Source organism: Mixophyes fleayi, chromosome 2 (genome assembly GCF_038048845.1).
Source record: "Mixophyes fleayi isolate aMixFle1 chromosome 2, aMixFle1.hap1, whole genome shotgun sequence".
Classification (NCBI taxonomy): domain Eukaryota; kingdom Metazoa; phylum Chordata; class Amphibia; order Anura; family Limnodynastidae; genus Mixophyes; species Mixophyes fleayi.
In genome coordinates, this window is record NC_134403.1 from 39,861,171 (window position 1) to 39,877,586 (window position 16,416).

Here is a 16,416-nt window from a genome sequence, read left to right on the forward strand (position 1 = left end):
GTTTTGTTTTGGAGCTCCTCCTTAGAATCTGTGGAGAGTTTCTGGTCTCAGACTACAGCTACCCATTAAGGCAAATGGTACTGAGGAGTTGGTTATTTCAGACCGAAGTGGCTGCAAATAGCTGTGTGTATTGGACAAAATAGTTCAGAAGCTAATTAACCTACCAGTATGTCTTAGGAGTGTAGGCGGAATCCTGGAGCTCAGAGGAATTCTATGCAACCACAGGAAGAACATACAAACTCCGTACATATATGGCGCATGCAGGGGGGGGGTTTCTGGTTCTCCAGAAACCCCTCCCCTCCGGGAACCAACAGTACTGTACAGCAGCCGCGGCGCTGTCAAAGAAGCGTCCGCGGATGCTTCTTGACAGCGCCGCGGCTGCTGTAGAATTCAGACTCGCTGAAATGGAGCTGCTGCGCATGCGCAGCAACTCTCTCTCGGTTTGTTTTTTTGTTGTTGTTTTTCGGGGGGGCAGAAACCCCCCCTTCTAAATCCTGCGTTTGCCCCTGGGCATTGGTTGGAATAGAACCCATGACCTCAGTGCTGGGAGGCAGCAATGCTAACCACCGTGCCACCTTTCTTTTAAAAACACTACTTCCTACTGCAAGAATGACGCAACTTTTTTTCCCCACAACATTTATCTAGTATCGGTATATATCTTTAACTTTTTTTTCTGTTTTTTTATTTATTTGTTTTATGTTTTTGTAGCTATCGGATATCATGTTTTAGTCATTTCTTGCTTGGTATTCCCTTTGATGGCTGGAAGTTTTATTGCAATTGATGTTTTATTTAAAGTATAGTATAATATTCTAGATACGATGCATAAACACATCCTGTGATACGATTCATTTCTAATTTACAGCTGTGGAAAATGCTGAAACCTAATGTTCCATTGGAAGCGCGGGTCTCTAAGCAGTGGTGTGAAATTGGTTTCCAAGGTGATGACCCAAAAACAGATTTTAGAGGAATGGGTCTTCTGGGACTATACAATTTGGCGTAAGTCTATGCAACGTTATTAAAGTGCACTATATCATGCATTGAGAACAGTATCAAAGGGACTGTTCTAATTTCTTTAGGTACATAAGGAGTCAACCTTATTGTCATGATCTGTCACCGTGCTAATAACCAAATCCTCATCCTTACTCTTGCACAACTCCCGACTTTTCTATAGAGTTATTCGCTGTTTGCACAGCTAGCCTCTTAGAAGCTTGTCATTTGTGTGATAATCCCTTCAATAAAGTCTTCCCTATCAGGAGGCATTTGCCTGGGGCAGCCCAGTCTTTAGGGGCAGCTTATGTTTCCGATGATTTATCAGTGCCAGCTCCACATTAATAGCCTCTGCAACAATGTGACATGCTTGGAGTCGTCGTATTGGGAGAAAGTTGCTATTATTAATAAAGAATTATTATTAGTTTGCTTGCAGTAAGTGCCATGAGCATGTGAAGTCTACAATTTCTACTTTGTAGTGTGGTTATGTATTGTTTTCTATGGCAGCACAAACATTTTTTTCCCAGCTGAAAGTCTTTGAAATTACATGTACGTTATGAGTTAACTTTGTGAATTAGCTGAGTAATATGCTTAATCTAATACAGGAAAGACAATTTTTAAGGTGCATTTAGCTACGGATTAGATCGATACTTTCATACTCTCTCCTTGCCTACTTCCCTGTAATGTCCGGGAGAGATTTCTGGGAGTCCTGGAAGGGCTCCCTCCCGGATTCTACCCACTATACTATTGTAGAGGATGGACATGGAGCTTGAAGACAACTCGCATCATAGCCTACTTGAATCAGGAGTAGTGAAAGCTGTATAGGGAACCAAGTAAAGTTAAAATGAAAATTGGAGGGATAAGACATTTGTTTCCTTTTTAAACAAGTTCTGAGCCCCCTTCACAAAACACTGGCCAAATGGGGGTGCCCAGATAAGACTCCCCTCATTCACAATTTAATTAGATGGGTTTTCTCTGCTTACATAGGTTGGTTTCCCCGGTCCCCCCACCATATAGGTGCAAACCCTGGTTATATGTGATGGCAGCAGGGGCGGGCTGGGCAGGGAGGAATCGGCCCCCCGGGCCACTCAGTCTAACCTCTGTTTGGGCCGGCCGCCCCCCGTTGATGCAAGCGGTGCATATTACCAGCGGCGCACAGGTGGCCGCACCACATGACACGCGATGCGGCCACGTCATCATTGACGCCGCCGCATCGCGTGTCATGTGCTGCGGCCGCCTGTGCGCCCCCCAGGCTGAAATTTGCCAACCCGCCCCTGGATGGGAGATTCACATTCTGTAACTTTTGATATGTTAGCCTTAGAACTTATACTAAAACCGTTGTTTAATTTTGGGTCACTCTACAGAACACATGAACACCTGAAAATATATTTCTGGCCTTGCAATTTTGAATAATTTTAATTCCATGTATACAAATAAATACATGATCCTTTTAAAAAACAAACCACAAACATACACACACAGCCAGTGTGCTGTGTTTTGTGTAAAATCGCTTGCGCATGCCCAAAACTGGCCCGTAGACCAGTGAACACAAGAATATCCAGTTTATCTTTGAGCGCAAAGAACCCTTACGACTGCCTATGATTTCAAGGGCAGAACGGAGATGGGAATGGGCGTATGCACAGTTTATAGTGAGGGCGAGCCAAGCTCGAGCGGACTCAGCAGTGTCTGATTCAAGCTCCGGGCATCACAATGGTATTATTATTATTATTATTATTATTAATTTTTATTTATAGGGCGCCACTAGGTGTCCGTAGCGCCGTACAGGGACAAACAAGTACAATACAAGGTGGGACCGCACGGTACAGTAAACAATAAGCACAGTAACTCAGTAAGCTCAAAGCACAGCTAGAGAGAGGGGGAGGGAAGACCAGCAAGCGCTGGAGCCCAAGAGGAAGGGCGTGGATGACGGGGAGACCCCCAGAGGGGTGGGGGGAAAGGTAGCTGGAGAGCAGAGTTAGAAGTGAAGGAAACAGGAGGAGAGATGGTACATGTATTTCTGTCATATCACTTGCACACGCTACAAGTCAGGTGTATGTGCCGAGTGACAGTGATGACGGACGCCTATACATGCTAGAGCATGAGTGAGCAACTGTAAAAATGCATTTCATGTACAGTAGACATTAAGAGCATCCTAATGTATATTAAAAAAATTAAAAGAAAAAAAACATTTTTTTTTCTTAAATGTTTTATGATTAATGACTATGGGCCTGATTCATTAAGGATCTTAAATTAAGAAGTTTCTTATTTAAGTCTTCTGGACAAAACCATGTTACAATGCAAGGGGTGCAAATTAGTTTTCTGTTTTGCACATAAGTTAAATACTGACTGTTTTTTCATGTAGCACACAAATACTTGATAGCTTATTTGTACACTGAAATGTAAAGTTGATATTTGTGTGCTACATGAAAAAACAGGCAGTATTTAACTTATGTGCAAAACAGAAAACTAATTTGCACCCCTTGCATTGTAACAAGGTTTTGTCCAGGAGACTTAAATAAGAAACTTCTTCATTTAAGATCCTTAATGAATCAGGCCCTATATTATTAACAGGTGACATTAATTGAATACTTTTTGATTCTTTCTTTGCATTCTGATGGGACTTTATATTCCACATATGTATTGCTTACTTGCCGACTTTCTTCAGCTCCCTTCCGGGAGCCAGCCAGTGGAGGGGGGCGCAAGGGGGGCGGGACGAACAAATTTGCGTTATTTTCATTCACTAGGAGGGGCACTTCCTAGTGAAGTGGGCAGAATTCGGGAGATTGCCACACTCGCCCGGGAGTCCGGGAGACTCTCGCAAAATGCGGGAGTCTCCCGGACATTCCGGGAGAGTTGGCAAGTATGATGTATTGGACGTATCCTGCAGTGTCTTGCCTGTCTGAGCAGAGTGTACCTACACCCATATCCAACAAGAGATGTATCTTCAGAGCTGTTCCTTGTTGAATACGGACATGTGTATGCCCGAAGTACGTTTGTTTTTTTTAAAAAACTCACAATATGTTCATTTTGTGTGCTTAAATTAATCGGGCCCAAAATGTGATCACAAATATTGCTTTTACCTTTAAATGTCTATGTGTGACTTGATGTTATATTATGAACCGTTTTTACAATGTTTATTTATTTTCCTACTGTTCTATTTAGATACTTTGCAGAAAGAGATACTACTTCAGCTCTCCAAATACTCTCTGATTCCCTGCAGCCAAAGTGCAGGTAAAGATGGAGATTTTGTGTTATGGTGTTGAATTGTTTCTCTAAAGTTGATTATGCATTTTTACTGTAGCTGAAATGTTTACTGTATTAAAGGTGGAGACTCATTATTTACATTGTAATCAATTAATAATGAAAGTAAGATGTACTAGCCTTGTCTTGCAGGGCTAATTGCTGGGCAACATCTGTGTTTGCTGTATAAGCACATTATGTTGTGGTCTATTGAACCGATCACATGATAGAGCAGTGCTTCCCTTCAATATAATTTCGATATCATGCTGCATACTATTATTTCCTGCTGAAATGATGTCGCTGTGCTGATTTATTTAGTGCAAATTTATGTTTTTACAAATTATTTTAGTTTTTTTTGTACTTTGTTTCCTTTTTATGTTTTGCAATTAAAGGGATGTCAGTAAAGAGGACCTCAGGTATATATTTTTACAATATTACTTTGAAAATCAGTTTTTCATTTTATCACTAAAGATGCATTCCCATTCAGCTAGTTACATGATGTGAACAATTGATGTAGGACATGTAAAGCAACTATACCTAAACATTAGACATTCATACTATATTTCTGCTTATATATTTGTAGATTTTATTGGTAAACAGTGACATAGGTCAAAGAGTTGATTTTATTTCCACTGAGCAGGATTGCATCTTTTACAGTGCGTTTTCCAATCATGTGTGCTTTTTTTTTTTTTTTTTTTTTTTTACATATTGTGGTGTTTGTAGTTTTGTAGCTCTGTTTTTGTACAGGATCTGTGGTCAGTGGAATAGTTCTTGTTAATGCTTATTGATTTTTTTAAAAAAAACTAAAAGGAAATGTAGCATGCGCTAATTGAAGAATTTGCCACAATTATTGTTTCAGGCTAATTAATCGCAGGCTACCAAAAAGTGTAAAATAACCCTTTGTCAGCTGCTTAAATTCAATGTCTGTATGACGTTTCGTAGTACAGTGTTGAAATCTCTACTATAGTACGGTAGTACTACCCAGGGGCAAACACAGGATTTGTAGAGAGGGGTTTCCATGGAACACCGCCAGTGGGCGTGGCCAGCATTCTTTGGGGCGTGGCTATAATTGTAGACAGTTCTTGGCTGCTCTCCAACTCTTCCTATCCCCATCATATACACAGGCAATGCTGTGTGCACTACTGTTAGGTGCACACAGCTCTCCCTTTTCGAGCAGAGCCATGTGAAGCGGGACATACCTCCCAACTGTCCCTACAATCAGAACAAAGTCCTGACTGAGTGTGTCAGAACAGTTGACAGACTGTCTTGCTCTCTCCTACCTGTTCTTGCTGCTTTCAATACTTGTTGGGGAGAGATGGCTGTGAACTGTGCAGACAGAAACAATCTGCACACAAACTGCAAAGTGGCTGGTCTCAGGGTAGGGTCCAGCCACCTCAAACATACAGTACCCCAGGCTGGGAGAGGGGAGGGGGGATTCCAGGCACTAGGAACCCCCCCCCCCTCCCTCGGTTTGCCTATGCTACCTATGCAATAGTAATAGAGTAGCAGCTAATTAATAAGTAAATATATTTTTGTCCTGCTCGTCCCACTTCTGTGACTGTAAGGTCCAAGGGGTTTTCAGAAAAGTCACAAACTTGTCCATAATTTTGTCAGACAGTCCTAATTTTCAGCAACTCAGAGGGCGGAGTTTAAAAGAAAATCCTACATTGTTGGGAGTCATAGAAGAGGTTATCGTTTAAAATTACTGCATAAGTTGGAAAACCCTTAAAAATTACCAGTAAAATAATGTTGACTACACACATGCAGACCTGGTTGGAAGAGTTGATAATGATTACGTGTCTAGTCATACACATTGGTCGAAAAACAAAAAGAAATCAAATTTAATCACGTATTTATTATTTAATTGGACAGAATATGTGGTCTGTGCAACCAAGAAACAAGATCAACCCTTTGATTCAACATTGCAACTTGCAAACTTCAAAAGGATAGTTGTCAATCTATATAGAGCTTCAATGTCTATCTGTAAAAAACAAAGTTACATTACTTAATTAAAAGGTGTGTATTGACATTGAACATACTTTAATAATAGTTTCCCTTGAAGACAATCACCAGGACAATGTGCTTCTTGAAATATTTATTTCCTACACAAACATGGTATCTTCATACTGTAATTAAACGCACATTAACCAATAACAGAACACATAAACAAGGACACTTGCATCTGCATAATGGAGAAGGGCCACAGCTCATTTATGAACTAATTTACATAATTAGTCAAAACTCTGGTGGAACATATTAACGACTTCTTTATTCAGCTCAGGTTATTAACGCACTATAATATAACATTAGATGAGGAGAGCTTATGCCCCTCTGTTCAAAACAGCTCATACCGCTGATCACCGCACTGCCAATAAAGACACACATGCCTGCAGCGTGGAGAATATATGGCCACAGCCTTTATTAAATTAAGTGGAGGGGTGTTCCAGTCAGTGTGCCAAAAAGGTAACTGACACTGTGCCTAAATACCATCTCCTCAGAGGACAGATACCATGGCCGAGATTAGTGGCTAGACTGCTGATCATCGCACAGCTTCCGTCCTGTAGCTGAATTCCCACACACCTGAGGCAACATTTCATCCTGCCTTACAGTTACTTCATGGTTATTTGAATTATCTGTTTTGCGCCCCCTAGAGGACCGCGACCTGCGGTTGAGAGCAGCTAAGACTATATTCCCTTGTGGGAATCCCTGGTGAATATCTCTCCTCCGTTATACTTCGCACCTCTCTGGGAATAAGCTGTCACTCAAGCAGAGATCAAGCCCATCCCAACTATCTGGATTTCGTGACATGGGAATTTCACAAGAGCAGATATGGGTAAGGGATTATTTTGTCCTCCTAGGTCAGGGGTCCTCAAACTTTTTAAACAGGGGGCCAGTTCACTGTCCCTCAGACCGTTGGAGGGCCGGACTATTGTGCTCACTGCCTGAAGCTAGATTGCAGCCGGACAACAATTCTCATGATCCAGCGCTTCAGGCGGCCAGCCAATCGGCGGCGGCCGCCCCCTCTCCCTCTTCCACCAATGACCGTCCTTCTCATGTAAAAAAATATGACAGACAGGCAGCGGCGGCATAAACACCCGGCGGGCAGAGCTGGATTAAGGCAGTGCATATTATGTCACACAGTAGTACCCTCAATTGATATGCCACATAGTAGCGCCCCCAGGTTCAAATTATGCCACAATAGCACCCCCGGGTTCTAATTATGCCACACAGTAATTTCCTAGGTTCAATGCCACAATAGTGCCCTTATGTTCAAATTATGCCACAATAGTGCCAACATTTTCTATTTATGCCACATAGTGCCCCCATGTTCAAAATATGCCCCACAGTAGTGCCCTCCAGGATCAAATTATGCCCCACAGTAGTGCCCCCCAGGATCAAATTATGCCCCACAGTAGTGCCCCCAAGTTCAATTTATGCCCCACAGTAGTGCCCCCAGGTTCAAAATAGTGCCAACATAGTAGTAATAAAAAATACATTGCACATAATAAAATGTATACATACCTGATTATGGTGCTGTTCTAGGCGCTGAGCAAGGAGGGACCTGCAGCTGTCAGCTTCTGTGTGATGGGAGCACCCGCCGGAGACCAAGAGACAGAAGAGGCTCTGAGCATCTGGGAAAGGGGAAGGGAGAGACGGAGCAGCCCTGGACTGATCCGCGCGCGCGGCTCTGTTAGTAAGGTGGCTGGTTCCTGGGGAGGAGCCAGCCACCCAGCAGTCAGTGAATGTCGGGGCCGGTCCCTGATAGGCTAGGGCCGGCCCCTTTAACTCTGCTGTATACACTGCCTTGCCGGGACCTGACTGTCAGGTCCTGGAAGGCAAAGATAACGAATCCAAAGCGGCCCTGGGAGTGGTTATGTGGGCGGCGGGGGGGGCGACACCTGCGGAGAGAGGGGGCGCGGAGCAGTAGCTGTCAGTCGCTGACTGACAGCAGATGGCGGCCGGTGGGCCATATAAATGTTCTCGGCCCGCGGCCCGTAGTTTGAGGACCCCTGTCCTAGGTCTTAATTTTGAGAGGTATGCAGTAGATCACAGGTCTCCTGAAGAAAGTCAGTACTTTGAACATGTGGGAACTAATTATTGATATGAACCTTACACAGTGGCATTAACTAATTACTTTTTTTGTTATTTTGCATTAATTCTGGTATTGAGTGCTTCCTCCATGCTTGACTATATATATATATATATATATATACAGGGCTGCCATCAGAAATCGTGGGGCCCAGTACAAATGAAACAGGCAGGGCCCCCCCAATGAATGCCCCCACCCCTCTTGGTGAATGTCTCCCCCCCCCCCCCCCAAAAAAAAATAACAACAAAAACTTAATTTATGACATTAAGGGAGAAAATAACTATTATCCCTCATATCCCTGAAGATATACAGCTTAACCCATTATCATACTTGGAAGCCTAATCTCCTACAAAATTCAAAGTAAAAAAAAAGGTGATAATAAAATATCTTTAAAATATACTTACCCAGATGTTGCAGGTGCTGCTCCTTGGTCTTACAGCGGCGGAGGGAACATCAGTGTGACGTCAGGTCACACCACACCATCACTCAGGGGCGGATTGGGAACTTAGAGTGGCCCTGGAAAAAATTCTGGAAGTGGCCTCACATGGGCGGGACCAGACAGTGGGCTGATCCAACACAAAAGTAGGCGGGATTAACTCGATTATCCATAACCACATCAGTTATCAGTGGCGGGTGAGGCTAACGGAACACGCAGTGGTAGGGGGAGTCACAGTAAGCAGACACAAAGAAAGGTTATAAAGTATTGTGCTACACCCCAAGTATTTATTAATGTAGAACTGAAAACTGCCATGTAAGAGGAGTGTGACTATATTGTGTAAACAAAAAGACATTTGACACACCGCACAGACAGGCCATGCCAGCCTCCTATCTATAAGAAAGTCATTCATTCAGAGGTCCCTCACCCCTTCCTATACCATCAAGCATTGAATTCTGACTAACTTGCTCCTCACGTGTGCGAGTATGTGGTAGGTAAATTATATTGTAATCTACACAGGGACTAATATGCATGAATAAAATGCTGGTGTTCCATATAGATGTACAACATGTTCATAATATTTAAACCATATATTGTAAGCTTGCGAGCAGGGCCTTCCATATATTGTAAGCTTGCGAGCAGGGCCTTCCATATATTGTAAGCTTGCGAGCAGGGCCTTCCATATATTGTAAGCTTGCGAGCAGGGCCTTCCATATATTGTAAGCTTGCGAGCAGGGCCTTCCATATATTGTAAGCTTGCGAGCAGGGCCTTCCATATATTGTAAACTTGCGAGCAGGGCCTTCCATATATTGTAAACTTGCAAGCAGGGCCTTCCATATATTGTAAGCTTGCGAGCAGGGCCTTCCATATATTGTAAACTTGCAAGCAGGGCCTTCCATATATTGTAAACTTGCAAGCAGGGCCTTCCATATATTGTAAGCTTGCGAGCAGGGCCTTCCATATATTGTAAACTTGCAAGCAGGGCCTTCCATATATTGTAAGCTTGCGAGCAGGGCCTTCCATATATTGTAAACTTGCGAGCAGGGCCTTCCATATATTGTAAGCTTGCAAGCAGGGCCTTCCATATATTGTAAGCTTGCAAGCAGGGCCTTCCATATATTGTAAACTTGCAAGCAGGGCCTTCTCACCTCTTTGTCTGTTTAACCCAGTTTGTTTATTACTGTGTTTGCCCCCAATTGTAAAGCGCTATGAAATATATTGGCGCTATTTAAATAAATAAATAAATAAATGATGATGATGATAAAGAGTTAAAATAATAAGTAAATGCTCTGCAGAAAGGAACTGTGAGTTTCCAAATTTGCAAGATAATCCATTCAATACCTAATGAATTTACTTACAGTACCTGCTTAAAAGTGACCAGGTAGAGAAATATAAGAAAGATGCCAGTGCTGGAATTCTGCAAGGACAGCAGCACTGTCAGATGTGAGAGTACCACTGTTCTGCAGTAGAATCAGATCATAAACGTGTAACATGGTCTCATAGTAACAAGTATAAAATCCTTAAATACTACCAAATAATGAGGATGAAATACAATTTTGGATGTTATAAGACATAGAAAGATGACGCAGTAGGCTGGCAAGCAGATTTACTCCACAAGGAAATTCTGTTGCCAATGATGATCTGATATTAGCTCAGTACTGTCTCAGATTGTTCAGTTCAAGGCACTTACCCATAGGAGTGCGCAGAACACTTCATTAGGGTGTGCACCCAGGGACACAGAGCGAGGGATACTCTGTTCCGCAGCTTGCTGCCGGAAGGACGTGTACAGCAACGTCTAGGGGGAGGGTGCCTAATAGTGCCCCCAGTTCATATAACACCAAACAATAGTGCCTTCAGTTCATATAACACCAAACACCAAACAATACTGCCCCCAGATGATAATATGCCACACAGTAGTGTCCCCAGATGATAATATGCCACACAGTAGTGTCCCCAGATGATAATATGCCACACAGTAGTGTCCCCAGATGATAATATGCCACACAGTAGTCTCCCCAGATGATAATATGCCACAGAGTAGTCTCCCCAGATGATAATATGCCACACAGTAGTGCCCCAATTCAAATTGTGACACACACTACAAACACTAAAAACTGCTCTGTAGTCCTATATGTGAGTCAACTCACCTCTCACACTGATGTTGTCCGTTCCTCATTGGGTAATAGAAGAGCTGTGAGCAGCCTATCTGAGCTCCAGGATGTTGAGCTACATGGGATCTCTCTCCCTCCTGCTTGTGCTGCAGCCCCCACCCTCAGTAAAAGCAGCCTGGTGATTTACTTCCAGGGGGTAAATGTATCAAGCTGCGAGTTTTCCGGCGGGTTTGAAAAGTGGAGATGTTGCCTATAGCAACCAATCAGATTCTAGCTGTCATTTTGTAGAATGCACTAAATAAATGACAGCTAGAATCTGATTGGTTTTTCAAACCCGCTGGAAAACTCTCAGCTTGATACATTTACCCCCAGGACTGCTTCACTGTCGGCCAACGGGGTGCCCCCTTGGAATGGTCGGTGTAAAAACAACATGCATAAAAAAAAATGAAAAATAAATAAATAAAAATATAAGAGAGCCGCCGGGCCCCCTGGTGACCCCGGGCCCGGTACAAGAGTACCCCCCATACCCCCCTGATGGCGGCCCTGTATATGTATATATATATATATATATATATATATATATATATATATATATTTATATAGTCCTAATTTCGCAAGTCTATGTTAGAGTGGCAAATATGAATGTTTTGCTTAAAGTACTAAATAGAAGAATGAACCTTTAAGTTTTGGGTGGAATCCTCCTTTAAGGTAATCGTCTATAACCTTGTTTGTACCACTTCAGCCAAGCTATAGCTTAGAAAAGATGGGTCTATTAAGCATTGCTTGACATAGAATTGCTGTTTCTAATGATAGCAAATGTCAGACCATCCGCCCACACATCATGTTCAGTACATAACATAAAAGCATTATAAATCACAAGCCATTAGTCTGTCTGAGATGCTGCTTTTCTGGCCTATGCCCCTGCTCAGCAGTAATTAAGTGAAGCAGTTCACTTGGCACAACATCTTTATCGGAAAGTCAGAAAGAAAATCTGTGCATTGCACATGACGGCCTGCTGTAGAAATGTTGTAAAGGCGCAGGATTATCATGTGATCATGAAATTCCATAGTAATTTGGTCATTTACTATGATATATTTCTAGTTAGGTAAGTATATCACAAATCTTGGACTATATATCGAAAGTTGGACTGTGGATTTAGTGTTATAAGAACCCACTGTTAAGTAAACATTGATACACAATAATATTACATATGTTTTTAAATTCGAGCCAAAGCAAATCATTTCCCAATGTCCTGGAGGGCCACAGAGGCTTGCAGCTCCCTCTTGAATAGCCGACTAGTTTGTAATTACGGGAAAACCCTGTAAACTGTATTCATTTTTACGCAATAATGATTGGATAATTGTTTTAGCATATTTTCTAATGGCGTTGTCTTCATGATGTCCGTCACCAATGTTTTATACTATTATGCTGGACATACAAATAGTCTTGGCATCGATTTTGGGCCCCATAACGACCACAGCGCCCAATAATAATACAGTCGAAATTGATCAGATCATTATTGGATATATTGATTATTCTGTTCAGATTGTGGTGTTTTTGCTGAATGGTGATTAATGGTGACTGCTCCTCTTCTGTCTTCTGAGACAGCATCACCAACTCCGACACAGAGGGAGGCGAGAACCCAAAATAGGGCAAGATCCCAATTAATTAGGCACTTTTCATTAAATGGTCATTATTAGCAGGAACAGGGGATAGAACTTGAAACGGATGAATCACATGGAATCCGTTCATTAGAACACTACCTAGTTGACAACACTCTACAAGCACCGGAGGTAATCCCCACCGGTAATATGATTCGCTGGGTTTCTCTGCCCATAGCGTCCTCGTGTAAAACATGGGGAAGCCTATTTGACAAGGATCACAGAGGCACATGTAACTTCTGCTATGGCCATCTCATTTGATTAGACCCTATAATTATTGCTATGTGTGTAGCACACAAAAGATTTTACTCGAAAACGTTTCAGAAATTCTGATCATCTGACTTTGAAAATGTTGGTAGCCCACTAATTGAAAATAATTGTATTGCTATGAGTGGGTAGATTGAATTATCATAATTAAGTAAGCTTTATTTTGAGTACACTCACTATAACATCTTTATTATTCAATGATAACATCTTTTACAAAAAGATCTATTTATTAAACTTCATAGAATTATTTATCTGTGAATTGATGCAAATCTAATATTCTTAACCAGGGTTTGAATATGTAGCATTACTAGAGGTTCAGTATGCAAAGTAAAACATTGTCTCAGCTTGAAATTGCAGCTGCTATGGGACCAACCTCTTCTGCCAAAGCCCTGTGCAGCAGCTTAGATCTGCAGACAATTTGTTATCTCCTCTGGCTTACTGAAGCTCCTTGTAGTGATAAGACAATGACTACTGTCATAGTAACTCAAAAGGAAGCTTGTGATTGGTTAACAGTGTTGTATGCTTCCTGTTGGTAACTATAAGAGAAGACACAGACTAATCAGTAAAGGGAGCTTCAGTAAGCCAAAGGAGTTGAGAAATGTTTTGCTTTATGTACAGTACATAGAGGCCCTTACAAAGATTTTCTACGGGGCCAACAAATGTCTAGTTATACCCCTGCAAGTCTAGATATTTGATCCTTAATAAACATAATCATTTGTCCAGAATAGCAGCATTTTTTTAGCACTGTGTTTGAGGTAGAGCGTATTTTACAATATAATTTAGTTCGTTAGTTAGTGTTACAAATATAGAAAGAAATCTATGTTTATTTTTTTATCAAATTACTTCTAAGAGTTTATTATGCATAATATAATAATAGTTATGTGACATTATATGTTTTTTTTGTTTGTTTAAATTTATTTAATTTCTCTCTTTCCAGTAAAATCAGCAAAACAGAATGGGAAATGAAAAAGTTTGACAAGGCCATTGGGTATGTTTATAACAGAATACACAGGTGCCTGTTGCTCTTTGTAAGTTTCCTATCGTAAAATATAGGGCCAACACTAGCTATAGAGGCAGACTTAATTTTGGGCTATGGTCATACTAAGATGCGCCTCTTAGACCTGGATTTAAATGCCATTTGGTTTCTAAGCTGCACCTCCCCTTCCCCACGTCCGTTGCTGTCTATGCTTCTTTATAAAATGTTTTATGTCTGTTAGATAACAGCAGTTTTTACCAAAACCAGTCGCTTTTGAGAATTTTTTTAATGCATTAATAAAGATATTATTTTAACTGTACCTGTCCATGAATTATTGTGGTTCTCTAGTAAATAAAACCACCCAATGTGGTGTGTTATATACATCATATGGTCCCAGGCGCTAGGGCAGTGATGGCTAACCTGTGACACTCCAGGTGTTGTGAAACTACAAGCCCCAGCATGCTTTGCCAGCTATCAGCTAGTTATCTACTGGCAAAGCATGCTGGGGCTTGTAGTTTCACAACACCTGGAGTGTCACAGGTTAGCCACCACTGCGCTAGGGCATTCTAAATAAATAGAAATAGAAATTCGGGTTACTTTCTCCCTATGTTATTAAATGTTTATAATATAGAAATAATCATTAAGATTAATATGTAAATAAATAAACAATGTGAAGATCGTTGTCTTTCTACTCCTGCCGCCATTGGGCGGGTCTAAGTGACCTTCATAAATTCAAGCCACGGGCATCCATCACTGTGTAACACTTGATGGGTAATTAGCAACAGTATTCTGAAATATTATCAATTGGTTTTCTTTCCTAGTTGTCCAAATTATGCTTTCACCGTATTTCTGCATTTTTAGAATTTGGGAAGTGATGGGGGTTAAGTTTGTTAGTAAAGTTCGGACCAGGGTTAAAGGGGAACTCTGCATTTAGAAAAAAAATTGTCTTTTTAGGTATAGTTGTTTAGTTGTCTTTGCCCTTAGACACAACAACATATATGCTATGTGAATACAATAGTTTCAAAGGAGCACACTTTATTTGTTGTTTTATCTAAGGGCAATAAACATAAGAAAATCTGCTATTACGGTAACTTTGTTGAAAGGTGGAGTTCCCCTTTAAAACTTTGGATAGGTTAACATTTTTGATCAGGGCTTAGATTGACATTAGAGTTATCTATTTATCATTAATGGATGCAGGGTCCCTCTACACAGGGGTCTCGTGTCCGGAAACCCTCACAGTTCCTTAATAGGTCACCCTGGAGATGTTTAACTCAATACACCACCTATTGTAGTTTTATGATAACTCTGATTGGACCGTATCTATCAAGCCAAAGGAGAGCTGTCAAATCAGCACTATCAAATTGTTGCGCTTGGCAACTTTTACTGGGTGTCGTCACGGAAAAGAGAAATCTAACCATAGTCGGTGGAAGCGAGTTATTTGGAAACTGCTGGGACCCAGACAAATGAAACCAGAATTCTGCCACTTAGAGGAGGGTAGTAACATAAGGAACTGGAGATTTTCATTTAAAGACCTTTGCAGCTAATATTGATTGACACTGTTGAGTACCAATGAGGTGGGCATTTCTGTAATATCTTGCATATAAATTCTATTTACAAACTAATCCTTTCCTGTCGTACAGTTACTCATTCGCCATTGTTGGGATTAACATCACTGATCTGGCCTACAACCTGCTGATAAGTGGGGCCCTGAAGACCCATCTGTACAATGTGGCCCCGGAAGCTCCATCCTTGCATCATTTCCAGCAAACATTCTGTAAGTATTTAGTGCACATCCCTTTATTATCCCTTTTATGCATTTGTAACTCCTGCTTCTACTGAGGAATGGACGTGTGCTGCGATGGTAGCTCTCCTGCGTCAGATGAAATATTGTGCTGGGCTTTATACATTTCTTATACGTTCTAATAATTTAGGGTGTGGATGTGATCACTGTTCTATGGATATTTTTTGAAAGTAACCAAGTTAATGTGTTATTAATATAAAAATCTAAAATCTTTATTTACACATTATATTTTGCTGCCGTCAGGAGCATGGTATAACATCAGATTCTATCGGATTTAAATGTTACTTTATTTAGCAGACTTTTTCCCCATCTTTTACTGAATCTAATTGTAATCTGAAGATAAAGCAGAATAAAAAGTGTTTTTCTTTAAAGTTTCACTGTAATAACCCCCCTACTGTCACTCTTCAGAATATCCACTTTTGGATATTGTTACCTTAATAAATGTTTATTTTTGTTGTGTGTGTTTGTAATAATAATTTTGTTGAGTGCTCTATTCATGTAAATGATTTGTGATATGCAGCTGCTTTATCTGGATTACGTCTCTTTTACAGGAACAGTATTTATCCTACTGTTATGCTCCCTGTGTTAACTCAGCACAGTGTAGGAACCATCCAGGGGCGGAACACGGTCACGCCCTATAGCCAAATCTGATGCAGGGCCCTTTGATGCTGCTCCACTCTCCTGAACAGCCTCCCACCCCCTCACCTCTACACCCTGTAGCGTGCACGTACCTTGTAGTGACGGTAGTTCCACCATTGGCATGATCCTATGTAGCAATTGATAGTCAGCAAATGTATGCACGAATTCAACAGCGCACGTATCTTAGATCCCTGCCTTGCTGAATTC

At 41.3% G+C, this 16,416-nt stretch overlaps 1 protein-coding gene across 5 annotated transcripts in view; it reads left to right on the plus strand.

Annotated features, from left to right (window-relative positions):
* The window catches only part of ELMOD1 (ELMO domain containing 1), a 140,176-nt gene that overhangs the window by 81,112 nt on the left and 42,648 nt on the right, over positions 1 to 16,416 (plus strand). For 3 of the 5 annotated variants that reach the window (XM_075198832.1, XM_075198828.1, XM_075198829.1), the window contains exons 7-11: positions 863 to 996; positions 4,150 to 4,218; positions 4,620 to 4,643; positions 13,731 to 13,781; positions 15,410 to 15,543. In XM_075198832.1, the coding sequence (XP_075054933.1) occupies positions 863 to 996; positions 4,150 to 4,218; positions 4,620 to 4,643; positions 13,731 to 13,781; positions 15,410 to 15,543 (412 nt within the window). Of the gene's footprint in view, positions 1 to 862; positions 997 to 4,149; positions 4,219 to 4,619; positions 4,644 to 13,730; positions 13,782 to 15,409; positions 15,544 to 15,813; positions 15,955 to 16,416 lie in introns of those variants that run through there. The other 2 variants (XM_075198833.1, XM_075198831.1) reach the window with 2 other exon arrangements.